Source organism: Micropterus salmoides, unplaced genomic scaffold (assembly GCF_014851395.1).
Source record: "Micropterus salmoides isolate LMB-PRFRI ecotype aquatic unplaced genomic scaffold, ASM1485139v1 Ms_hic_scaffold_6, whole genome shotgun sequence".
Lineage (NCBI taxonomy): Eukaryota > Metazoa > Chordata > Actinopteri > Centrarchiformes > Centrarchidae > Micropterus > Micropterus salmoides.
In genome coordinates, this window is record NW_024044348.1 from 12,592,402 (window position 1) to 12,619,680 (window position 27,279).

The 27,279-nt window shown below is 38.6% G+C and overlaps 2 protein-coding genes across 5 annotated transcripts in view; one reads left to right on the forward strand and one right to left on the reverse strand.

The window, feature by feature from the left end:
• The first annotated feature begins 1,408 nt into the window (after nt 1-1,408).
• rs1a (retinoschisin 1a) lies at nt 1,409-8,002 on the forward strand. The gene is made up of 6 exons (XM_038701524.1): nt 1,409-1,705; nt 2,114-2,139; nt 2,428-2,554; nt 5,629-5,770; nt 6,849-7,044; nt 7,633-8,002. The coding sequence occupies exons 1-6, from the start codon at nt 1,651-1,653 to the stop codon at nt 7,783-7,785; spliced, it is 699 nt and encodes a 232-aa protein (XP_038557452.1). The 5' UTR covers nt 1,409-1,650; the 3' UTR covers nt 7,786-8,002.
• Nucleotides 8,003-9,253: 1,251 nt separating this feature from the next.
• cdkl5 (cyclin-dependent kinase-like 5) overlaps nt 9,254-27,279 on the reverse strand; it is a 47,050-nt gene continuing 29,024 nt past the window's right edge. For 2 of the 4 annotated variants that reach the window (XM_038701519.1, XM_038701520.1), the window contains 11 exons: nt 26,840-26,920; nt 26,503-26,678; nt 25,207-26,081; nt 22,618-22,958; nt 18,311-18,412; nt 17,860-17,965; nt 17,171-17,306; nt 16,515-16,620; nt 14,833-14,994; nt 13,735-13,983; nt 9,254-13,128 (listed from right to left, as the gene is read on the reverse strand). In XM_038701519.1, the coding sequence (XP_038557447.1) occupies nt 12,721-13,128; nt 13,735-13,983; nt 14,833-14,994; nt 16,515-16,620; nt 17,171-17,306; nt 17,860-17,965; nt 18,311-18,412; nt 22,618-22,958; nt 25,207-26,081; nt 26,503-26,678; nt 26,840-26,920 (2,742 nt within the window). In that variant the 3' untranslated portion in view covers nt 9,254-12,720. The remainder of the gene's footprint in view (nt 13,129-13,734; nt 13,984-14,832; nt 14,995-16,514; nt 16,621-17,170; nt 17,307-17,859; nt 17,966-18,310; nt 18,413-22,617; nt 22,959-25,206; nt 26,082-26,502; nt 26,679-26,839; nt 26,921-27,279) is intronic. The other 2 variants (XM_038701521.1, XM_038701522.1) reach the window with 2 other exon arrangements.

Below are 27,279 nucleotides of genomic sequence, written 5' to 3' on the forward strand. Positions count from 1 at the left end.
AACTTGCATATAGGCAAAGATTTAATTTAGAATAAAGTCTTTAATGATAAAAACAACATTTATGTACAGCTCAGGTCCAACTCTTCATGCTGCAGTTCTCGTATGAATCCTCCGTCGTACTAGTGTGACAGCAGCATTGATCTCCTGGAGCGTGATCACTTTTAGTCTGTTGGTTCGTGACAGCCGGGAAGCCTCCAAGCTCACCAGTCTGAGTAGGACTGGTTTGGGAAAACTCAGCCGACGGTCAATGAAGTCCGGACTCCTCATCTCAGCTGGACAGACCTGCAGAAGAGCTGAGAAGCTGAAGGAGGTTTTGAGCAGCATTATAGGACACTTTTCATAGTCTCCATCCAAGACACTGTAACCTGTATAATCCACTAGGAAAGACCTGCTGTAATATTATTATATATCATTCCATGAAAAAAAACAAAACAAGATGACAAGTCTTTGGTCAAGTTTTAAACATCACGTGTCCACTCAAGTTGGTGCTGTTGTTCTAACCTCTTTATGAGCTCTGTAGATGAGAGTGGAGTGAGCTCGGATCCTCCTCTTTCTTTGTGAAGGAAACTTGCGTGTGGCTCTGACAGGAGCTTTCATTTCGCTGTTTAACTTAGTCAAAAACACACTCAAAAAGAAACCAACTGATGAAATTAACAGCACCTCCTTCAGAAGGCCACCAAGCCCGAGACCAGAATAGAAAAAAGAATGTGTGAGGAGTGAAAAAGATGTTTTGATTAACACAAATTGAAAACAACTTTGCTTAATTAGGCTTAATTGCTTTCACCCAACATGCTTTGAATCCCTGGGTGTTCAGTTCAGATGCCTGTAGCCTGAGTATCTAACATGGAGAGAGAAGTATCAACAGGAGTATGTCTGTTTAAAACCTCACATGTGATAACACTTAACCATGTTAATCCATATTCCCATAATTTACTTCAAAATTCATTAAACAATAAAAAAATAAACACACTATCAGTTTTTTCTTTAATGATAATAAAAATAATTTAATTCAAGTATGTTTCTAAGAAGATTTACCCCTAGATGCCTGTGGGTCAAAAGAAATAGCTAACTATACTAACTTGTCATATTATCTCTTTTTAAATGTTTTTTCATTACCTCTTCTAGTAGTGGAAATTAAATGTTGGCTACATACATTAAATGTTGGCTATATAAATTTATTTATTTTCTATCTTTCTTTCTTTAATATATATAGTATTAACATTAACGAGATAATGCTTTAAGAAAAAGCAGAATACATACAAAAACAGCCATAAATTAACCTAAAAGTAGACCTTCTGGTCAATCATATGGATCACAAGGCCCAGCATAAGCCAACACCACCCTCCGGCTCCTTCTCTCTCACTCTTTTGCACACACACACAACCCAAATCTGTCACATGACCAATTGACCACTCTGGCTCTTGTTTTTTATGCAGGATTTTTGACTTGACCCCTTTGACTGTGCAGTGATTTCCAGAATGTACGGTGGTGCTGGTGGTCGTTGATGGTGGTGCGTGAACAGCTGCAGGAAGGGCTTTGTCAGATAAGGACGGCATTAGGTAAGGCCATTAGTGTCCTGTGGATTATTGTAATCCAGCCTCTCTATCACTGCTGCCTTGGTTGCTCAGTCTACAGTCGGTGGGTTGGAAGATGGCTCTCAACATGCAGCGTTTCCTGCTGGCCCTGCTTCTTCTGGGAGCTAACGGTACGATTTCAGTCAGTTTACACTTTGGTCCTTGTGAACCCATAATCTGTGTGATTTGAAAGCAGAAATCTTTGAAGGAGTTAAGTCACCTCAAACTTAATATGTTGAAGAAAACCTTGAAACGCTGATCTGAACAAATTGATTCCTAATTGGAATTTGACAAATACATCTGATTTCCTCAGTAATCCTTAAGATTGTCATCCTGGTTTTTCTTAGGTGACATCATACTTTATTCTCTCTGTGTTTATTTACCTACCGTATATGTGGTTAAATTGACAGATTGATGCACAGATTTTGTTTGCTACAATGGATGACTACTGTGTCCTAACAGTCTTGTTTTGTTTTTTCCTCTGTGCTTCTTCGGCTGGCTGACATTTGTTTCGTCTTTCTGTCCATCTGCCTGAACAGTGTTCATCAGCATTCATGCTCAAGAGGTATGAAGAAACCTAATCAAAATGTCAGAGATGATTTTACTCTTTAAAAGCAGCAGTTTAGATCAGCCACACCAGAAACATCTCAGCTTGGAGTTTATTTCTCTCCAATTGAACACCAGAAATCTGCTGTGATGAGAAATAAGAAGGTTTCAGTCTCTGCTGCATCATTGTCTTTTCAGCCATCAGTGAAAATATTTTTTCAATTATATTTCTACGACTGTTTTCTATTTCTTATGATACTATTTTAGATTGCATGTATTAAATGTTGTTTGTGTGTGTTTATATGAGATTGGAGTGTCTGAGGCGTGGACCAGCAGGTCTTGCAAATGTGATTGTGAAGGAGGAGAATCCCCGACTGAGTTTTCATCCATTGGGACTGGCTCTTCCATGGTGCGAGGAGTGGACTGCATGCCAGGTTAAAAACCATCAAATACAGCCTTCTCTCTAACCCCCTTTTATGCCAATAACCTGTAACTTTCTTAAAAATACACTTATTCATTAGTGCAATTGAATGGTTTTCATTTAGTGCACTTAAATCTCAAACTGATGTTTTATCCAAGTATGAAATTACATTTTGCATCACGTGCACTTTACCACACACTGAGCACGGATTTTCCAAGCTCTAATGAGGCCATTCTTTGACCTACTAATTAAGAGATTTTGTTGATTGGATGATCAAAATGAATCATTAAACTAATAGTAGTACTTGTAATGAGGAGTAAATTGTGATGGCAGTGTTAGATTCAGATAATGAACACGCAAAGCTGTGAGCTAACTGAGATAGTGGACGAGGACAAGAGTATATATCTGACTGTTTAACCTGCTGGAAATGTACAATGCTGTAGGTCTGCAACTAACAATTACTTTTTATTATGAATTAATAAGTCAAATATTTCTGTAATTAATGGATTCATCATTGTGTTTTTGTAATCCAAATAAGCTCAATTTACTATAAAATAAGCAAAACTGCAAATCTTCACATTTAAGACGCTTAAACCACAAATCCTGGGACATTTTGCTTGAAAAATTATTTCAATGAATAATCTGTTATCAAAATAGTTTCAGGTTAAATTCCTGTCATTTGATTAATCAAAGAATCACTTAAGTTCTACTGTGCAGATGGATCGAGAGTTTAAATGTGTGTGTGTGTGTGTGTGTCTATATGTACATGTACATGCATGAATGCATTAGAGTCCAGATTTGTCACCACAGGGTGGACATGCTCCACTGGACATCCTCAGAGACGGTGATGCAGATGGAGCTGTGAAAAGAAACAGAAATACCTTCGCTAACATTGCAGAGTCAAAATTTACTTTCTCATGTGGCAGATTATTTTCATTCATGGAAGTGTAGTTGGTCATGTTCCAAAATGCTCAAAGAATTATTGTATCGCACAAATACAAACCAAAAAATACTTACTTGGTTAAAAATGAAACTCCATTCTAGACCTTGGAAACCGCAGCTGTCAATCTATTGATCTCAACATCCAGTCATACTTGGAAACACATGGAAATGTCCATTTTTCACTTCATTCTGTGAAAACTGCTGCCTGTTTTGAGATCTCCTGCAAAGACACAAACAAACAAAGATATCTCATGGCTGCCTCATTGGGCCTGAGATGTAACCATCAGACTTGAATTATGTCAGGCTTGAAGGGAAGAAGGCTGAATTGATGTACAGTGAGAGGGTTTTCCTTGGTGATTCAGAGTGTCAAGTGAGCCACAAATCACATGGCAACCGGTGACAAAGAGGAGAAAGGAGTTCAGCAGATAATCATTATCTCAGAACATGATGCTCAGATTACGGGGCTCTTAATAGACTGTGCCAATCACACAATCACAGAAACCAGTAATTATGGACCTGGTGATGATAAATGATGAGTGAGGCAGACTTTCTTGCTCAGCCTTAGACTTTATTCCACCTCAGTTCCTCATGTCTCACCTTTTGGTTTTTCCATTAATTCAGCCATCTCAATATGTTTCACTTATCTCCTTCGCTCACACAGGCTCTGCTGTATGCGTTGTAATACTGGGATTAGACAGGATGTGACCCTGTGCCAGATAGGCTTAAGCCAGTAGTAAGAAAAGTTCAGCAGGTTTCTGCTCTATGCATCTGTAGCTGATGTTTTTTCTCTGAAACTTTCAGAAAACAACCTCACTCGTGCAGCTCTCTCATGTTTCCCATAAATTTATTTAGAATATATATTGACTATGTCAACAAAGGACACACGTGTTTTTAGTGGAAGTGAGAGGGCAGATTGACAGATCAAAACATGGGAGCAACACAGAGCTAAAGCTGTGGATAGAGCATGGCCATCTGTCCGCCTGCCGCCCTAATGGACATCGCTGATCTCTAACTGGAAAATTAAACTGCAGGCTTTTAGAATGGGATATGGGCTGCTAACGGCAGGGGCTTTGGGAGCAGGACGGTGTGATGATGGGACTCAGCAGGGGTGAGCATGGAGAGAGAGGAAAGGATAGAGAGATGGAGAATTAAGGATCTACTGTATAAAGGCTTAGCGATGATCACTTGCTGGTCACATTTCAGTGTTTTAATGCTTAGCTGCTGGCAGATGTGTTTGTGTTCTCCATCATGGTGATGACCTTGAAATCCATGTATCCAGGAGGTCTGTTAGTGAAAAACAATGATATTAACTGAAATAGCTGCAGTGAGTTAAAAGTCGAGCAGTTTTAACATCGTTGCACTGGCAGTCTGTTTCTTTTAGGATTGATTTAAAAATTCTTCTAACCACAATTAGAATCAGAAGGAGCTTTATTGCCAAGTAGTGTTTTACACATAAAAGGAATTTTCTTTGGTGTTAAGGTGCAGACAGACATACAGTTGACATAAATAGATGTAGAAATATATAAATATGTAATAAACAAATGCAAGTTATATAAGAATAACAGAAGAATAGAGAAAAATAATACAACTGTCAATAAAAAAAAAAAAAAAAAAAAAAAAAATGATAATAAAATAAAAATAACAATGGAACAACAAATTAACAACAAATATGTGCAATGTGCCAGTTTTAAGGCCAGGCATGGGCTGGCACCTTCATATATCCCCAGAACGCAGACTGAGATCCTCTGGTAAGACACTGCTAGCTATTCCAAGGTCTAGGCTAAAAAACAAAGGAGATAGCTTTTGATGTCAGGGCCCCTACACTGTGGAGCAGTCTACCAGAGGTGATCAGGCTCGCAGAGTCTGTTCCTGGCTTTATATTACTTCTTATGACACATTTTTGACTTGTTTATGTTTCACTTATTGAGTATTTAATTGTACATTGACTTTTGACTTTTGTATACTTGTTGTACACCTCTCTGTGTGATACTGATTGCTTTTTGAATTGTCTGTTTTGCATTTTGCACTTTGTTACCTGTATTGAAAAGTGCAATACAAATAAAGTTGTATTATTATTATTATTATAAATAACAAAAGAGATTTAAATAAAGACCTCTTATAACTTTGTCTCCGATCTACCTGCAGAGTGTCCGTACCACAAGCCTCTGGGCTTTGAGGCCGGATCAGTGAATCCAGACCAGATCACCTGCTCCAACCAGGACCAGTACACCGGCTGGTTCTCATCATGGCTCCCAAGCAAGGCCCGGCTTAATGGTCAGGGCTTTGGGTAAGTACATGCCAACAAGTAGACTTGATATTACCAGATAGTAATTCTAGTAATCTATTTTTTAATAGAGATTTGCTTTGATTTTAGCTTGTAAAATGTTGCCTTTCCCAGAGACTGTTCTGTCTCAGGGAAAAAAAACCCTAATAAACAAATGTCTAGGCGTCTGCCATCTGTGAAGAACAGTATTATAAAAAGTGTACTCTCAGAAAATGTAACCCATCTCTCATTAAGTAAGGGGCATTTGTTAAGGTTGACATGACAATATGCGTTTGCTTAAAAATATAAATATAAATAAGACAGTCATTGCAAGAATATGCCAAATGAAAATGCTGACTGTAAGGAGCTGTACGCACAGTATCGAAGCCTTAAAAGCTTCAACCAGAATATAATATTGCAGTGTTTATTTCTCTATATATTATTATATATATTAATATATAAATATATTTATAATATTTTTTTATACTTTATTTATATTAATGTCTTTCTCTTTAAGAAAATACTTCTTCAGATATCAAGCAAAAACAACTTAACTTAACCCCAATTTAAACCCTCCTGTATGAATTTATTAAATGGATTTTATAAAAATCAAAAACTGTGAAATACCCAACATTTGTGTCATAGGCTTGGTCAGATTCTCAATCTTTTGTTCCTTTGTTTTGCATTTGCATTTATGTGGTGCTTCTTTAGTTTTGGTGTTCTAACCAAACATCATTTTCACAGACCAAAAGACATTTTGAAATGAAAAGTAAGAAAACCACACAGTTAAATAATAAAACTAACAATGAATTCCATTTTGTTTACTATAGAGTCCTGGTATTGCGTACTCCAGTCACTGTCACACCAGTGTCATGACTTACTATAACAGAGCCATTGTTATTGTTGTTATTAGTAGTACAGTAACCTGTGATTTTCCTACAATGAAAAAGGCATATAACCTGCTATATTTTATGCCTCTTTCTTTGTTATCCACTCTGAGAAAACATCAGCTAACAAAACTGAACCAACGTCCATGTGTGCATGTGTTGTAAACAAGCCTAACTCCATTACATTACATTCAATGTTTGTGTTTCTCCTCCAGGTGTGCCTGGCTGTCTAAGTTCCAGGACAGCAGTCAGTGGCTGCAGATTGACCTGAGGGAGGTGATGGTGGTGTCAGGGATCCTCACTCAGGGTCGCTGTGACGCTGATGAGTGGATCACCAAGTACAGTGTTCAGTACCGTACAGATGAAAACCTCAACTGGATTTACTACAAAGACCAGACTGGAAACAACAGGGTCAGTTGAATCCAGTCAAAGCTAAAAAAAACCCAAAACACTATATTGTATGAGACACAATCAGTATGTGTAGGTTACATCTGACATCACAGTTCTGCCATTTAACAACACAGCACTGACTGTCTTAATGGTGACATCATAAATTGAAAAACTAAACATTAGAGTTTTATTTTTGTGAAAATAGAAACATTTGCATACATACAGTACATTTATTATAATATATTTTAAATATGTTAAATATGTGTTACTGGCTAATTTATTTTTGATGTTTCAACTACAATGCTCTCTTGAACAGGTTAATTAGCTGAAGAAATTGCTTTTCTTTACTTCATATCTTTTTGCCTGTTGTACTGACAAATAAACACTACAACATCTACACTACAAAACATCTATAGCGGTCACCTGGACCTTGAAATTTTAATTTTGCATTTTTCACAATTTTCTGATATGTTGATTTTAAAACTTTTTGATTAATCGAAGAAAAATGATTGCAATATAATTACAAAAGCAGTATATTCAGTTAACTTCAGTCATTATTAATGTCTGTCTAAACTAATCTGTCCTGACCTTTCACTCCTCTCTCCTCAGGTGTTTTATGGAAACTCTGACCGCTCCTCGTCTGTGCAGAACCTCCTGCGGCCACCCATCGTGGCACGTTACATCCGCATCCTCCCCCTCGGATGGCACACACGCATTGCTCTGCGCCTGGAGCTGCTGCTCTGCATGAACAAATGCATCTGAACCTTTCCTCCTGCCATCCCAGAGGCCTTGTCCAAAACATCCATCCATACCTGTGTGGTCGGTTATTATATCCACAGATTTAGCCCCCTCCAGCTACATGTATAAAACCACAAATTGAGACAATAATATTCTGTTTAAAATCTTTTTAAATACACACTACAGTTTGACTTACGTGATTTCATTAAAACATTTGTTTGATATGCTCAATGAGCTTTCATTCACTCCACTCTCCATTGTCTGTGTTAAAACAGTCTCACACTGGGGGCTTTAATGTGTTGAGTTCTCAATAGATTGTTCCATTTGAAATGAAATGGCATAAATTCAAAGCAATAATTAGGCATCAAGAGGGAGAGGTAGCGTTGCTATGGATGTTGTATCCACTGGTCTGAAATAAGCTCTTCCAAAACATTTCTGTCCTTCTGTGAAATCCTGTCTGCTTCTCCTGATATTTAATTGTAAACAGGGAATTTATAGTTCTGCTCTCAGTCAGTCTCTCCTTCTTATTTTCCCTAAAGGACACGTCAGGTAATACTCTACATTTTTCTTACTGTCAAAAAATCCCATGAAAAGAACAAAACTAACAGTGAATTGATTGTACCAACAAGTACCGTTTCCTTTATTTGAAATATATTTATTTTATTATTCCCAAAAACTATTGAAAACACAACAATGAACCACACTGTTGCACTGGGTGATATGTTTCTTCATTGCAAAGAGCATAGGCTCTATAGTTTATCTAAAGTGAATACACCCCCTCCTGCAGGTCTAAATACTCAATGGGTCATTGTGTGACAAATGCGTATTAGTCCGCAGCTGTAAATAGTCCCAAACAAATGCATTATATGCTCCCGTTTGAGTAATGTTTGCAAAAAAAATTGTGTCCAGCTGTTTTAGGAAATTAATAACCCTTTTTAGTATAAAGTATATAATTGTGACCACCCTTTTTGTGTACCAAATGTGGATTAATCTGCAACTGAAAATAGTCTATTTACACCAGTTTTAAGTAATGTTTTGTCTGAAATATGAACAAATGGTCTTGCCTGACAGACAAGGCTGACATTAACATGTTGCTGATTTGGGGATTTTCATGGGATTTGTTGATAAATAAAATGTGAAATTATGCCAGGCCTTTTCTTAAAATATGCATGTGGTCTTCCTTCCTGTTTTCTCTTTTGTTCACCATTTTAATCTCAGGCACTTTGAAAAAAACATCACTCTTCAGTGCTATATAAAGATTGTGGGATGTAAAATTCACTCATATTCAGATGTGGTCTTGTACTGTGGTTATCTCCTGTTTTTTTCTTTAACATTTCAGTTAAGTTTCCCATGGTGCTTTGGGGATACATTGGAGAGTTTACTGATTCTGAATGTGTGTTCTTTGTATCTTAAACCTATTTCCATGATGAAATAAATATGCATATATATATATATATATATGTATGTGTTTTCATTTTGTCTGTCTTTGGTACATAAACATATGAGCCGTTCAAAAATGTACAGTTGGCTTTTATTATGAGACCCTATCATATTGAAATTAGAATGGTCAGTATAGATACAATCTATTATTTCTATTTACACCCTGTAAGAAGTGGGGAACAGCTTAATGAATAAAAAGAAACAACAGATGTTTTAGGAAACACATTCACATTTGTGAACAAAAGTTCTTCTTCTCTTCTCAGTTCTCAATGTATGTGACTTACTGGTGGTTGAAGCCTCCATTTCCATCTGATGTGTTGAGTCAGTAAGCTAATATAAGGCTTCGGGGTCACTGGCAAGGCAAGCTTTGTCATCACTCTGTCCTATTAATGATATTGACAAACCCACATCAACAGTCATTTACATTCATTAACAATCAGAATTTTCCTGAAACACAACATGGGGCAGTTTTGCCTGTCCTGGGTAATGTTCAAGGACAAATTGAAAATAAAAAAATGTATTGCAGAGCGATGTCTTGATATTATATGTGGACACTTGCTTTAATCACAGTCTCCAACTGGAAATCCTTCTCTGTGCTATATTTGGCTCAAATTTAACTAGCCACTGATTTGGCTTGTACAAAATGCATCAGTCTGAGTCTTTTTCTAAATGTTATTGCTTTCAATCAGCCGTGTGGTCAATTCGTTAATTTGCGTTTCCCCCCTTTTTTTTTTGCAAGTGTATTTTCGTCCTATCGAACGGATGAAACAAAACATGAAATTCTCCCAAAACTAAACTCTCACTTTGGAACACAAATGTCTTCATTTTTGCACAAATGCATCCATCCTTCTTTCATTCACTTTTCTTCTTCACTTTAAGCTGTAAAACCACTGAGGAAGAGGAAGGAAGGAAGGATAAAGGTAAGACTGGAAGGAAAACTTTGATGTATATTTTGCCTAGGCCGCAAACAGCATTTTGTTCTAACAACCCAGCTTTTTTATTATCCACAGTCAGTAGACAACAAATAAATGCTTTTATGAATAACCTAGTTAGATCCCTGATCATGACTATTAATATTAAAAATAAAAGTTGTAATGCGAATACAGTAGGAAAACCAAATTCAGATTTACAAAAGGCATTTACAAAAACTTTGATAACACAAGATTTTAAAATGCACACAGAAAAATGTAAACACACACATTAAAGGATAAGTCTGGTGTTACTCCCTATCTTTCTTATTGTCAACAAATCCCAGGAAAGAAACAAGATCATTATTGTGCCCCAAAACAGCCCTGTATTAAGACAACACAAGATGGTGCATTGGTGGTGGTGTATTGTTCTGGGTACCGGTGAGAAATGAAATACGATCCAGGATGTCCAGATGGAAGAAATTAATGCATTTAAAGGCTTATTAGATGCCAAAACACTACACAGTGGTTTATAATACTCTGAGACAGAATTTTACAACCCTGGAAGGTTATCACAGCAACAATAATTGTAAAATAATCAGAAGAAATACAATATTCATGTAAAAAACAACAAGTAATCTACCAGCCATGTGCCCTAGTATGTATTTGAGTGATGTCGTGTTGCGGCAAAAGCTGAGCCAGGTTTAACTTTTTTGCCGGACGATCATGCATTGTTTTACCCCTGTGTTGGAACCCCCGCTATGAGGGCTGCATTTTTCATGTAGGGTTACTGTCAGTCTTAACGTGGTCTTGGTCCGTTTCTCAATACTTTCTGACTTCCCCAGGAGGTCTCCCAGACCATTGGTTTCTCCTTAAAAGTCAGAAATGTATTGTTTTATTTTTTAAATTCCAAAATCATGCTGAAGACAAAAATCTTTTTATTTATTTATTTTACAAAAAATTTAATTAAATACTTTAATATTTAAAAAGGTAAGTCATTTCCTAAAACAGACGAGCACTGTATTTTTGAGCAAACATTACTCAAACATGAATAAATAGCGCATTTGTTAAGGACTATTTTCAGCTGCGGATTAATACACATTTGGTTCTCTAATGAGCATTTATAGCAGCAAGATGGTATACAATGTTTGCAATTGTTTTTTAAATACACTACAGTGTCCTGTTTCATGGTAATGAAGGAAAATGTCACCCAGCCAACATTTTTGGATAACAACTATGGCACAGAGCAGTAAGCCAAATCAGGTTTTGGATACACAAACACATTGTTGTTAGTTAGTTGGTTTTGGTGTTTTCATGGGATTTGTTGACATAGGGAAATATAAAACACCACCAGACTTAAGCTTTAAGATCTTAAAGGTCGTAGGTGAGGTATGCCTTTTTGCAGTGCTGTCCTACTATCTTGAAAACTTAGATGTTGTATTTGAGTCAGTCAGACCTCATTTCAAGAGGCTAACATTTCACCACCAATGGGCACCAAAGTCTTGATGCCGTTACTTGCTGTTAAGGCTGTAGACAAAACCAACATGGCAGCACGGAGCTGGAAAGCTGTTGTTGCTGATGAATGAACTGAAAGACTGAAAATGGGGCTTATTTTAAAATGATGACACCAAGCGAGGGACATAAAGTGAACTGACAATTATTGTATGTAATGCACAGAGCATAACAGTCTCGCTCTGGCTTTTCTGCTGCTACCAAACCCTGTAGACAAATTGCCCAACTTTTCACAAATTTTTTAACTGTCATGAGGGTGATGGACAGATTTGTACCAGATGTAGTGTCTGAAATTTTTTTCTTTACATTTTGATGAAACAAACAGAAAAAAGGGCAAAATTGTAACATGATATAACATGAAAATCTGTTAATAGCATATCAAATTGAAACAAAAAAGGACATTCACCATTATTAAATATTCCTTGACATATTGTATTATCAACACATAAATATCTATGCATTTCTTTGTGTCGAAACTAAAGCTCTTGCAATTACACATTTAATTCTATATTACCTTATAATATTCCCATATAGCCTACATACTGTGTCATTTATAGCTTATATCCTTGAATTAAAATCAAATAAATATTTAATAAATAATGTTGATATAAATCTTTTTTTGTTCTATCAAATATCAGAGCTTGAAAAACATTTGAGTTTATTTGGCCACCATTGTGTGACAGGGGCTGTCTGATGTGTTGCTGTAGTGTCCTGTGAGCAGAAGATGGCAGCAGAGAGGCCACATGGGCAGTGTCTCCTTGACAGGAAAGATCAGCGTATTCTGATATTCTAACCTTGTTAATTAGAGAGAGAATAACATACAACTGATACAGTACTGGCATCCCGAGAGGGAGTGGGCCCTTTTCTGTTTTTGATTCCCTAACAACACTGTTACTGGTGTTTGTGTTTGGCCTGTCAACATCTAGTCTTTGTAGATTTCAGAGACATGAGCATCAATAAATAACTATGTTTCTGAATGAGGACTTGATCCAGTGAAATAGGCTTTCATGTAAACTTTTACTACAGTACCATGATGTCTGCGTTTGGCAGATGCTTCCAGGATGGAGACACACTGGAGGTGGTGTGGTTTGGGGTGGGTTTACAGCGCTGTCTCCTTCAGGTCGTTGAGGTTTGGCATCCTGGTGCGGGAGGCTCGGGTAAAAGTGGGTCCATTCTGCCCTGGTTTGATGCCAAGCTGTTCGGGGGTGAACTGAGCACCCTCCGCCCGCTGTAAAGCAGACACATGCCAGCTGGACTCGATCTGTCCAGGGAGGGGATAGCTGGCCTTGCGGCTTTTGGCCTGGGCGGAGCTGCTCACCCCGGGGTGCCCCCTGCTGTCTACGTGCCCTCGACCCTCAGAGTAGCCCACTTTGGACGGGGGCTGAGGGGGGTTGGGGAGGGGGGCTTGGAAGCGCAGGTCTGGAGGAGGAGGAGGAGGCGGCTGTCCTTGATTTGAGGAAGAAGGTGAGAGGTGAAGGAGCCTGCGGAGTGACTTGAGTGGTTGACTCTGTTGTGAGAAAAAGAGATACAGTTGATCTAATGATCTTAAAGGATGAGGCTTCTATGTTTTTCTTAATTTCTACTAATTCCACTAATTCCTCTCAACTCTGACTTTACTATTCCTCCTGTGTTTATCTATCTATCTATCTATCTATCTATCTTCTGATTCATACAGCTTTTTTTGCAACTATTTCAATTTTTAATAATGTTTCTAGAGAGTATTTAATTAAGAATTTGATGAACTGTATACCACACCCTTTATCATGCAAGCCATTTGCCTCATAAAGACCTGGTAGGTTAAGAAAATCTGTTACTATGCAATAAATACAAGTTGTGCACACAACTACCTGTACCTGTCTGCAAATAACATGTTTGTGACAAGTTACCTAGAAAGTGGATGACATTCAATGAGGCTGACATGGAACACCTTTGCCTCACTTCCAGCTGACAACCCCTGCATTTCTGACTACAAAAATCCCTTTGTGCAAAGTCTTTCACATTTCATATGATATCATAAGCATAAATTTGGGTTTGAATTGTGTGTTGCAGAATGACTTTGTATGGCGAAAGCCTGTGCTCTGTGCAATGATCTTCAAGCTACAGTATTACAAACCTGAGAGTGTGAGTCTACCGGTTTGTCTGGTGGCCAGTCATTAACTCTCTCTCTCTCCCTCCCTCTTTCCCTCTCCCTCTCCCTCTCCCTTTCTCTCTCCCGTTCTCTTTCTCTGTCGCGGTCCCGACTCTGTTCTCGCTCCCGGTCTCGGTCTCTGGATCGCTCGCGGTTTTTCCGTCGGCTGCTGTGGTGAGAGGATGACTTGGAGCTTCTCTGCAGGGACAGGTGTTCTTGTCCGTTACCAGGAACCTAAGATTTCAGAAACAGAAATACATATATTATTAGTTATCCAAATTATGTACTTACTCAACAGCACATCTCACTAAAATCACATCTCAAATCCCGGTGAGGTTTTTCATGCACCCCTCTGGCAGCACTAAACAAAACACAAGGTGGTGATGATGATGACTTCGTACAGAAAAAAATGGACAGGTTCTCTAGAAGTTTTGTGCCTGAGTGGGTTTACACAAACTATAATATACAGTAGGGCAGCAACTAATGGTGTTTTGTATTATCAATTCATCTGTTGATTGCAATCAGAAGTTGATGCTTGCTTCCCAAAAAAAAAAGACATCAAAATAAATTTAATACAAGACAAACAAGCAGCAAATTCTCACTTTGGAGACGCTGAAATCAGCAAAAATTTGACTCTTTAAACTCTCTGCAAGAAAAAAAGCAGATTTCCTTATATGTTATATGAGTTAGTATGAGTTTGGACATATGTGTGGGTTCATGTGCTTACAAATGTGCTGAATATGTTCATGACCCTCATATGATAACACAATGTTTTATTCGAAAAGGATGAGTCTCGGCGTGTAGAAATGTTGGCCTCACAAACAGCACACACTGCGGCATGATATCAATGTCTTAACAATACAATGTGAATGTAAGGTGACTGCATTTGACATACATTATAGTGAGGGAAAATAGATGCACAAACACCGTGCAGTATTAGACTGAAAACATATTTGAAATCCTTTCAATTTAGAATATTTCGCAGCCAATTAATCATCAAGTGCTTGAGAGGATTTCAAACTAGGTCTTTCTGGTGAATGCAGTGTGAGTTAACATGCAGCCGTAGTGTTGAGGGTAGATTACTGGTGAGGCAGGGTAGGGTGCAGGAGGCTGGTGTTGTACCATGGGCGAGGCGACTACGGGTAGGACTTTGACAGCTGAGTTGTGCTTTAAGCTATTCTTAGAGCTAAAGAGGGGGAAAAGGCTTTTCTTGATGCTGGGGTTCCTCCCATCCTCCATGTCTGTCTGTGGAGCAGAAGACGCATAGCCACAACTCTCAACACAAATCTCTGACAGTAAGCAGAAAAAACTGCAGTACATCCTCAACCATCTAAATAAATACCACTTACCAAAACATACAGAGAAAATATGAATATTTGATTGTTAAGATAAACAAGGACCAACATCCTGGTGCGGAGGCTCAGACAAGCATTTAAGGATAAATTTGTTTAACTACACCTTGTGCCTTATCTTAATAATTTCTAACATTGTAGTATCCAAAGTAATTGACATGATGGAATCACTACAATGCGGTCAGCTGCGGCAAAATAGTGGTAAGATTGTCCAGACAGGTTGTAAACAAGCCAACATTTTAGCCAGGTTACTTTGTTTGGAGGTTCCTGCTTGGGTAAACAAGCTTCCGCCACACTGGAGAGACGAAAAATGAGGAGACTGTAACCTTCTTCGAATTAATAGATGAAATGAACATAAACACCATATTTCCATCATGTTTGAGTGGCATTTTTTAATTACATCATCTCATTGTGCCCTTTTCTTCTGCAGTGATTTAATGGCATGGAACATTAGCACCACCGCAACAATTTATCTCAAACTCTTAAAGTGGTCCTATTATACAAATATTCAGGTTCATAATTTTATTTAGAGGTTGTACAAGAATAGGTTTACATAGTTTTATTTTCAAAAACCACCACATTTTTGTCATACTGCACATTATTGCAGCACCTCTTTTTACCCTGTGTGTTGAATGCTCTGTTTTAGCTACGGAGTGAAGCATCTCACTTCAATTTGATCTTTGTTGGGAGCTGCATATGTGCAGTAACTAGTTATGGACTACTGGCCAATCAGAAACAGGGTAGGGCGGGTCCTAACAAACCCGTAACCAGGGCTTTGGTTCCGCTGTACATGACCTCTTTAAGATTCGTAAAACAGAAGTGGCAGAAAACATGCATTTACATTTTCTTTTTCCAATTGTCTAAAAATTGGACGTGTGAAGGTGCACGACTTCGTTAAGTACAGTAGGTCAATGTTGAGGTAGAAGCTGGCCTGCAAACTGTTATTAATGTTTACAACGGACAGTTTGGGTAATAATTTTAACGTTCACCTTTGTTGCCTCTTCCAGATAAGTTTGACTAACCTGGGGCTTTTTTTAACAGTATGTCTGATTGTCCGACTGCTCGTGTTTATTTGTCTGTTGCACTTTATTGTAGCAATGTTGCAGTGTTCCCAGATTGAGCAATTAGATTGGTGAGTCCAGTGTTCCTAACAATAGGAATGATGGAAACTAAAAGAATAAGACCCACGTTATTTAATAGAATTACCCGTTAACACTCTTTCCGGTAAATATCAGTGTTCATTCACACAGTTAGCACTGTTAACAAACAAATAGTTTTCAATGATGCCAAAAGATCCTGATGCTACATATAATAATTTTTGAATGAATTTCATAGATAAGGGAAACAACACACAGAACCAAAGGAAATATTTGTCTTGTATGAAATGACAGGTGACGACTTAAATAATCTTACTATTTGTGTCTTCTTCTTTTTCTTTTTAATGGCTCTGAAGAAGCCTTGCTTTTCCTTCTCTTTGGCTGGCTCTGGAGGATTCATGACCATTGCTTCTGCGGTGGTCCTACATGACAAATGTGGAATATTGTTCACATGACTCATGCTTGTAACTACAAGCTCAGGATTAAATCGTGACTTCTTCCCAGGTGTGTCTCATATGCTAGAGGAGAAACTAAATAGATAATGCAATGAATAACACTTTTACTATAAGTAACTATACTATATAAATAACACCATGGAGGCCTGTGTTTGAATAATTCTCAGTATTAAGATTTCAACTTTAAGTCAGCTAATAACTATAAACAGTATTCTTTTCAAAACAGAAAAATAAAACATTTTTTTAATAAGTAGTAGTGTTTCTTTTTCAGTTAATATTAAATGTGCACTCTTACAGTTTATGACAATAAATACAGTAACAACTGTTAACACAGTCAACACAAGTAAGAGATTATTTGTTTCAATCAAATGACAATACCATACACTTGAGGTTTGTTTCATTTAATTTCAGTCATTTAAAGACTGTGGTACTTATGTCTTCAAGCAGGTTGCCTTGACACAACCTTGAATGTACAGTCAAGAAAAATGCCATGCCAGTTCAAAACATAAATTCTCACCAGTCAAAAGCTGTCTGGCGTTTGGAGTGGTTGGCCATGGCAACAGGGTCTCCGGATACAACAGGTACTACTGGCCCTCGACCCTGCCCAACACCGTCATGGAAAGAGGAGGAATTATCTGGTCTGGGTGACGGGACTGAAGATAAATAATGAGGAGAGAAAATTATTAGAAGTGCATATTTTACTGAGGAGGTTTTGTTGGTAAATTTTAAAAGAACAATCTGCCTTCAAAATTATTAATCTGTGATGTTTCATGTTTCTGGTGTCTATCTATTCTCAGTGTTTTTTTTGCTGCACTCACAATTCCCCAAATCCACCATGTCAGCCAAGTCTATTTAAGCCCAAGTTGATATTTCTGCTTCTTTTATTATTATTATCTCCCTGTATAATTGTTGACAACAATACATTGTACTTTGTGTTTATTATCAAATGTTAGCATGCTAACACAGTAAACGTAAGATGGTGATTATGATAAACAATATACCTGCTAAACATCAACATGGTAACATTATCATTGTGAGAAAGTTAACATTATGTTAGCATTCTAACCCTTGCATTTAGCTCAAAGTAGTGAACTGCTGAAGTACAACAGTCAGTCTTGAATTCAGGAGTCAGGAATTAACTTTCCTTACACCGTATGTGGTGCCACACTACATATACTTTGTCATTTGGCGATTCCTGCTCAATACCTCGGTAGAAGCTGCCTACTCTCCGAGGCATGGACTCAGTGAAGATCATCCGGTTCTCCTTGGAGGGACCTCCATCTTCACCATGGGGGTCGTGATACATACCGACCTAAGAAACACACACATCATGTGGACACACAAACCCACAAAAACACACACGGACACAGGACCACACAAAGTTCTTCAGTATCTTCAGTTTTTTGATTGATAATCTCCATTTAATCTCACTTTGTTACTTATCATTAGCTATCACATTCTTTGCTGCCTCACATCACAAGACATTCGGGACAATCTTAGAGCTTTTCAGTGAAGTTACATTTATATCAGCGACAACGTGCAGTAAAGCTGTCGACCAGAGTAGAAACAGAAAAAGTTATGGAAACCAGCGGTCAGAAGAGCTACTGTCTGTGTTTGATAAACTGGTGGAAGGTAGGGAGGAGTCAGGGCGTCGGACCTCATTTTTAGAGCGCTGTGTATGAAATGCAGCAGTGTTGTCCCTCGTAGAGTCTTTGATGGGGGCACAAGGGTGGCTCATGTCTTTAGGGGACTGCTCACTCTGTTGAGAAGACGGACAGGCGCAGGTCAAAGCAGACTGGAGAAGCAGCATGAAGCAGAGGCAATGAAAATGTGAGACAGTGACAGTCCCAGCACACACGTTTGTGAAATGCCCACAAACACACACACACACACACACACGCACGCACACATTTTCAATACAAATATTAAAGGAATGATTCACCCAGAGACACTCTTACATTGTTTTATATGTTGAATGTATGGGCTTGAATGCATGTCAGAAAATGGGGTACTTCTCTCTGTGTGTTTACCCATTTTTAATTTACCTGCCTCATTGTCTCCTGTAAATATCCCAGATTCACTTTCAACAAATACTATAGAACCGCATTTACTTGTGAGTTTTAATTGTGCCTAGGGTGACAACTATTAAATTGTTGTGCATTTGTGGTCCCCAGAGGAGAAATCCAACTGACTTTTCTGTTTTTCTCTGTTTATCCCCTGACTTTTACTCAAGCGCCACCAGTGGGTTCACATTTATGGGTTTGACTGAAATGTCTCAGCAACTATCAACAACTTCAATGGACTGCCATTGAATTTGGTCCAGACATTCATGTCCTCAGCTTTAACTTGTGGAGTTTACATGCAGGTTTTAATTGCAGATGGAGAGCTTATACTTACATATTACTTACATATTATAATGTACAAGGTAAATTTAGCATTAGCTACAAAATTGTAAACAATGTAAAAAGCAATTTAAGCACATTTAAAGGAGACCTATTATGCTTTCCCATATTTTGACTTATGACTTATCTACAGTGATGGATGTTCATGTTAAACAAAGTTTCACATAATGAGTTTTATTTAATTTATTTAATTTTTTTAAATAATGAGGTTAAAGTATTTAAAAGAAATCCCTGTGAGCCAAAACCTCTGATTTCCTCCTGTTCTGAATGATCTGTTTTGAATAGCTTTTTCTACCAACGGTTCCGTTTGACGGACGGAGCCAGTTTTCCATATATGGTCATTTTCTCGCACAGCTACGCTCAGGCTGCGTTCTGATCCACAGTGTGCATGAACAGCACTCTCTACTCCCTGCTCAGGGATTGTCTATTAAGGGGGAAAAAAAGCACACGTCAGTTCCGCCCAAGCGGGAAGCTTCCGGTCAGAAACCTGAGGCGAACACGGAAGTCCCATAAACCTGCATTCTATTGAACGGCTTGCAGGTAGGGACTCTTCTGGTCGCATAAAGAAGTCTGGTTCAATTATAAATAATGGTAAAATGACCCTACTTCTCAGCTGATTTATTACCTTGCTAGATTCAAGTCTTCTTCAATACAAAATGATGTTAATTTAGAAAATTATGGTCCCATTCAGAGGAAAATAGACCATAAAGCAGAGTATGCTTCACAGCGGGATTTCTGTGATTAACTTGTCATTACCATGGCGACCTGTCAATCAGGCTACAGTGACTCACGGCACTGTGTAAATTTAACCAGCGCCGTTGAAAAAGCTTATTAGGAGTTGGTTGTTCATTTCTCTGGTGAGTCCATTTAGTTTTAAGCCTGTTGTTTGCTAGACAAAATTGTCAGCCCTGTTAAAATGACAGTTAAGGTGAGTTACAGATGCATCTAGCTAAGCAAGCTAGCTAGCGCCACCATCTCGTCCAAATATGGTCACGTCCGGTGCTGCTGGTTGCAAAAAATCAACATGACGGTGCCCTATCAGCCAAACTCGAGGCTTCAAAAGGGTGACGTCACGATGAGTATGTCCACTTCTTTTATACAGTCTGTGGTTCTGCTGTGTGTTACCCTGGTAACTGAAAACACCTCGGATACCTGCTGTTACTGTGGATATTTACTGAAATTAAATTTTTAATATATATTAAAACAAAAACTGGTACAATTACAAAACTTATTTTATTTCTATTCCATTGAAATGTATGTAACTTGTGAATGAATGAATGTGATTGGATTAAGATATGTGGTGTCATTTTAAAAAGTTCACATGAGCATTGTTTATAGGTTACCTAACCTCTGATATAGTCATATAAATAATGATAACATTAGTTACAACGACAATAATTACATATATACAAACTCTTTTGTCTGCTCCACTGTTAGTTTTTGCCGCTCCCATGAGGCGCAAAGGCTGATGGGTAATCCCTAGATGCCCTAGAATGGTTTTTATCCTATCTGTCAAATAGGAAGTTTTGCGTGTCTGTAAAACAACTATGTCTCTTCGTTCTGTCCAGTTAAATATGGTGTGCCTCAGGGGTCGGTCTTAGGACCCATTTTGTTTTCCTTTTATCTGCTTCCCCTTGGACATATCCATAAACATGGCATTTCTTTTCATATTTATGATGATGACACACAAATATACTTGCCCGTCAGATTAGCTTCATTACACTGGCTCCCAGTATGTTTTAGAATTGACTTTAAAATTCTATTGATTACTTTTAAAGCCCTTCATGGCCTCTCGCCTTGTTATATTTCTGAACTTTTAGTTCCATACACACCAGCACGTACCTTGAGATCCTCGGGCAGAAGTCTGTTGTCTGTTCCAGAGTCTTGACTGTAAACTAAAGGGGACAGAGCGTTTGTTGTCAGGGCCCCGAGGCTCTGGAACAGCCTGCCCGAGGAAATCAGGTCGGCTGAGTCAGTGAACTCTTTTAAGTCCCTTCTTAAAACATACTTTTATAGGAGAGCCTTTCCCGATCTTATTTGACTTTATTTTATCCCTTTTATTTTATTGTATTTTACTAATTTTATATTTATCTTAAACGTGTATTTTAGTCTTTTCAATGTTTTCATGCTTTTATCTTGTATTGTTTTTGGATTATTTTCTTTTGGGTATTATTGTCTTATCACTTGTTAAAGCACTTTGTAACTTGTTTTTGAAAAGTACTCTACAAATAAAGATTATTATTATTATTATAATCTTTCTTGTTAACTTCCGGCGAAGTGATGAACCGCTGTTCACTTCTTTCCTACACAGTTCACAATGCCCTTTGAACTGAACATGTTCCCGTGCTCCCTGCAGTTTGGAATCTTACTTAAAATGGTCAAATACCCTGTGCAGTTAACTTTTTTGAACTTTGAATCATGCAAAGCTGCATTACAGGAGTCACAGAACTATAATATAGGACTGGAAATGCAGTAAAATAGGCCTCCTTTAAAAGCACAATGTGTAAGAATTAAGACTACTCTCCACCTGTCGAATTCCTACTCCAAGCTGAGCTATACTATCAGATTCTTGAGATAGAAAATGGCATTACAAGACAGTGTGGGCCAGGGTTCACTGGTTAGCATGCTAACTTCGGTAGATATTATACTTTTCAAATGTTTTAAACCTATATTCTGGCCATATCTTTCACATTGCACCTTTAAGAAAGTGTCTTTTTTAACTGAAATCTTGGTAAAATGACCATCAATCATACGGACATTTCAACAACTTCAGATGTTGCTGTTGCCATGGAGCAACTCCAAGGTGTCAGCTACCCAAAAAGAAAGAACTAATATAGTTTTTGTTGACTTGCAGCCTGCTCCACCATCAGTTCTTTGTCAAATATGGGCTGTAGGCCAGGATTTAAAAAATACTGATGTGATCTAAAAATTTGCCCAGCATAATCCCAGCAGCATGAGAATTTTAGGCAGCAATCAAAATAAATAAATAATTTTTGTTTAGTTTAGTTTTTTAGTATTATTTTACAGGAAAATGTTAACATTTTTCTACCTGAGTTATACACCTCTATTTTCTTTATTTTATCTCCTACACCTTTGTGTCTAAATGTTGTTTAAAACCCTCTTTACTATGACAGATATGTCATTCTGGTGGAGAATACTAAATTAAATCCCTTTTATTTAATTTCAATATATATAGTTCTTGCCTACACATTTTTAGTTAAGTCAAGTTATTTAGTATAAAAAATATCATAATCTAAAAAAAAACACTTGATGTCATTAAATTACCAAAAACACAACCTCAGAGTTTTCAGTGTCAGACATCATGTGTTTTTTAAAGGATGAACTGCTTTGCATTTTATTCAATTAATCATTTATCACTCACAAAACAAAATATTGTAGCTTTGGTAGTATTGTCTACATTTAGCTTTTTACACCTGGGAATGAAAAAAAAAATACATCACAATATAATATAATGGACCCTTTTTATGCCCTTAGTGTCAGTAATTTAGGGTGAATGTTTCCTTTAAGTACCACCACACTCACAGGACTGTCTGCCACTAACCCTCGTCATGTCTTCAGTACAGTCCTCTCTTGAAGAGCTCACTGAGTGTCCAGTGAGGGTGGTCCGGTGTTGCAGTTGAGGGGAGAGGAGCTGCAGGCTACTGGCACGTGTCGGTATCACCTGCCCTGGTGCTGGCAAGCCTGCCATCCCGCCCTCAACCGCGTGTGGTCGATGGCGCTCCCTCCTCACATACATAGAGTGGCGTTGAGGCCGTTGCTGAGAGGAGAATGGAGAGGTATAACCCAGGCCGTAATGATAAGACTCATGTGGGGAAGGAAGAGTGTGAGTGGAGGGCATCACTGTTCCTCCTGGGTCTAAGAGCTCTGGAGCACTGGCCTCCTCTGGAGATGAAGACAGGACAAGAGCGAAAAGACCAAAGTTAATAGCGCTTCAAGTAATGATTATTTTTGTTTTTGATTATTCTATTATTTTGTTTGATTACACATTCAATCCGCAGTGACATCTTCAAATGTTTTGTTTTGTTCAACTAAAAGTCCAAAATCAAGGATTTAATATACAGAGATAAATAATAATGAAAAAGAAAGAGATTTAAATGCTCCGTATTTGTATAGCGCCTTTCTAGTCTTTTCGACCACTCAAAGCGCTTTTACACTACATCTGCATTCACACACATATTCACTGAGCCTAAGTGCTCAAACAGAAACTAACCTTCACACACATTCATACACTGGCGAAACAGCCGCATTTTCAGAAGTCTTAGTAAAGACATGGGCTCTAAAATCCAATGAACAATGTGACAGAACACTGATTTACTGCATCTTTTTTTCTGAATGGACAGTGAATGTTAAATTAGTCAGTACCAAAGGCAAAATTGGAACTCTTCTAAGAAAATAATTTAACATCATTGTGCAAAAATGAGTACACCCCAATGAATGTCCTAGGAGAAAAACCTGATACAATTGTAATTCACAAGAAACTACCAACAGTTGAGTCCAATCAATCATCACACAGGTGGCCACAGGATAACAGACACTTAACAACGATATTTAAGAGAGAAAATCCACTCCCATTCAATGCTGACAAAATGGCACCACGTGAAAATGAAATGTCACCTGAGAAAAAAAAAAATTTCTTTGCACAAAAAAGGTCACGTTTATAAGAAAATTAGTAAAACACTGCTTATAAGTTTGAATACTGTCTTAAAAGTGATCCAAAAGTTCAAATAGGATGGACTTCTGGGAAGCTTGCTGAAACATCCAGGCCATCAACAGACGTCAAGAGCGTTTCTTGAGAGAAGTTAAAGAAAATTGGCATGCAAGTTCAGCACAGTTAGCTAAATCATTACAAAGTCAAACTGGGGTGAGTGTTTCCCATGAAACCATATGTACACTGTAGAGCAGTGGCTTACATGGCTGTCGCCCATGCAGAAAGCCACTGCTTAAGCCCTTGCACAAAAAAAGCTTGTCTAGAATTTGCCAGGGCCCATGCTGCAAAAAAGGCGAAGACTGGCATTGCAAGGGTGAGGAGTACAATGAAAAATGTATGGTACCAGCAGGTTTGCATGTGTGCTGCAGGTGATGGGAGGTTGCATTTCATAGATGGCATCATGAATTCACAGATTTACTGCGAAATACTGAAAGAGAAGATGTTACCATCACTTTGTGCCCTAGGTCGCCAGGCAATCTTTCAACATGATAATGACCCAAAACATACATCTAAGGCCACTGGTTCATTTCTGAGGAAGAACAGGATGATAGTGTTTCAGTGGCAGCAGACCTCAACACAACAGAACACTTGTGGGGAGTTCTGAAAAGACAAGTTGAACATCATTCTCCATCCAGGACCTAAAAAAGTTCATTCTTCAATAATGGAAAAAGATAGATGCAGCTGTATGTCATCAACTTGTTCATTCAATGTCTGGAAGACTTGTTGCTGTTCTTAAAAATCAAGGATGATACACCAAATATTTCACTTAGAATTTGTTGTAGGGTGTACTTATTTTTGCAACACCTCATCTGAATGAAAAAAATATCCTAAAGATGCTAGGTGACCACACTCCTATGTTATTAAAAAATAAAATGTTTAATAACCTGTTGTGTAAAAATGCAGCAAATTGGTCTCATAGTCACTCAGAAATGGATAAGAGCCTTAAATTTCAAAGAGGTGTTCTCATTTTTGCTGGGCACTGTACATAGAAAAAAAGCCTGAAGCAAGAGGCAATTTTATATTTATTGTGGACAATGAAGGTGACCTTTGAATACAAATCTGACTCTTAAACCTGTAGTGCAAAACTTCTTTCTCCCCCCTTCAGACAGTGAAATTAATTACACAACACTGTCAACGTATCATGTTAATGACATATCGCCTGTGCCATGCTGAGTTAGTGCTGTTGCTACAGTTGCTCTCTCCTTCACCTCTGGCAAACCAATCATTGTTGTTTGCCTAAAAAACACACCACTACCTGTTTGCCAATGTGGGAATGTCACCACAGAAACTAGATTTTAAATCTACTGTATACTGTGAAATACAGAGGCTTAATTAGCATTGAGTGAACTTGATTGTCAAGGGTTTGAAACTAATGGATGTTCATTTATAGGTAAAAGTCCTGCACTCCAGCTTTAAACCTACCTGGTGCTAAAGATTTATGTCTGGATTTGTGTCTGGATGAGGAGTCAAGTGTGCTGCTCTCCATGCGGACATTGCCGCTGCTACGAGAGGCGGGGCTGTGCCCGGATCGATCACTGTGTCGAGTAGAAGGGCTGCCTGGCGGCCCCGGAGGACCGGAAGGGGCGTTGAGGTCTAAACAGCTGGCAGGGAAGAAACGGGCACCGGGTCCTACCCCTGCTGTCACATTGGAGTTCGGGTCTTCTGGGTGGAGTCGACCATCGCTGAGGTTCCCTACAGATTTGGCATCACTCAGCGCGCTGTGGCTCTTGGACAGGCTGAGATAAGAGGCTGAACTCTTAGAAGAGGAGGACATGGATCCATGGGCAGAGTCGGCCATATTGTGGGCATGTCGGACATGTTGTTTTTCTGCTCCAGACTGTAGTGTGTTGGTCTTGCCTTCCAGAAAGGTATGACGGTTGGCTTGCTGCTGCTGCTGCTGCTGCTGCTGTTGCTGTTGCTGCTGTTGCTGCTGCTGCTGCTGCTGCTGCTGAGAGCGAGAGGAGCTGGGTTTGCCGTGGCCGTACTTTGCCCCGTGGTCCGGCAGCTTTGGGGAGGGTCCCAAGCTGAAATCAAACTCCGTCTTGCCTTTGGCTTCTTTGGGACTGAGGAGGTGTGGCAGGTTGTTATTCGCCAGGTCTTTGTTGGATGAGGCAGAACGATTAAGGGTCTGGGACATGTACTGGGCCTTTGGGTGGAGCGTAGGACTTAAACTGGACGGGGGAGGTTTGTTACCATTAAGGAAACCCTTGTTGCTGAGGTGATGGAGATCGCCATGGCGGGGGAGGCTGGAACATTCTTTGCTGTTGGAGCGACGGCTCGTGCTCTTAGTGTGACTCCTGGTGGGGCAGATAAGGGAGTGTTGGTTAATACACTGGCATTATATTAGGCTTGATCTCAAAGTCCTTAAAATCTTTTTGTTTGGAAACTCTCTCTATTCTCTATTCTACTTTTGTTGCAGCCATTAGAGCAACTCTCTTATTTTTAAATCAATCAAGTGCCACCTAAAAGTAATTTTTAGTACAATAAAATCTGGATAGAAATACTATATCAAGATAAAATCAAATCTGAGAAACGAGGCAAATCAAATCTGACATTTAAAATAATACAAAAATGGAATAAAATACCCAATAATAGTATAAAATAATATCAGCCAACCCTGCATGGGATGGTCAATGTAAAATGGTCAAAATGGTCAGTGTAAGATGACTGCAGGCAGAAGCTGTGACAGAAAGTAAAAATCAAGGAATGTAGTCTAACCTTGTAGGAACTGTGTTCTCTCCATGATGGTGTGTTTTCCTCTTGGAGGAGCGCGGTGGGTTGGGAGATGCAGGAGAAGGCCTCTCTCGCTCTGCCTGCCTCAGAGGCTGGAAGGCCGGATGGTTCAAACTCTGCTCTGTCAGAAAACGCTCAGTAGGGTTTAGCAGCAACAGGTTCTGATGGGAAGACATATTGGCGTATTTTAAGCTTGCATCTAAATTTTTCTTGATACAAATATAAATTGTTGACAGAGACTAACAGGAATAAGTGGATAGATTAAGCATGTATAACACATCATGTTCAGAGCTTAGAGTTTGAGTATTTCTTTGTATTTTACCTTCATCAGATCCAACATCAAACCACTCAATATGCCTTGGTATCTTCTCTCCAAAGTCTGAGGATGACTAACTGAGGGAAACTGGAACATACACACACCGGATCAAATTGGTATCCAAACTGAACTTTTTTTGTGCATTGAAAATTACTATTACGATTTCCAATATACAGTAGATGTTCATGCCAGTAAAAAGTAACTCTCAGTTCAAATCACACAGAAATATATCACTGGATCACACTAAACAAACTAGCAAACACACACACCCACACACGTGCACACACACACACACACACACACACACACACAAAAACACACACAAAAACACACATTAACACACAAAGTCTTGTTCAGCCTTCTGGGACATTTTCTCTTGCTGCTAAACTGAACACCAACCACCTATCTCATGAGTCATAGCAGTCCACTCAGTCATGGTGCTGGGA

Coding starts and splice junctions, on each gene's coding strand:
- rs1a (XM_038701524.1), top strand. CDS start 1,651: ATGGCTCTCAACATGCAGCGTTTCCTGCTGGCCCTGCTTCTTCTGGGA. Junction 1,706..2,113: donor GCTTCTTCTGGGAGCTAACG/GTACGATTTCAG, acceptor CTGCCTGAACAG/TGTTCATCAGCATTCATGCT. Junction 7,045..7,632: donor ACCAGACTGGAAACAACAGG/GTCAGTTGAATC, acceptor CTCTCTCCTCAG/GTGTTTTATGGAAACTCTGA.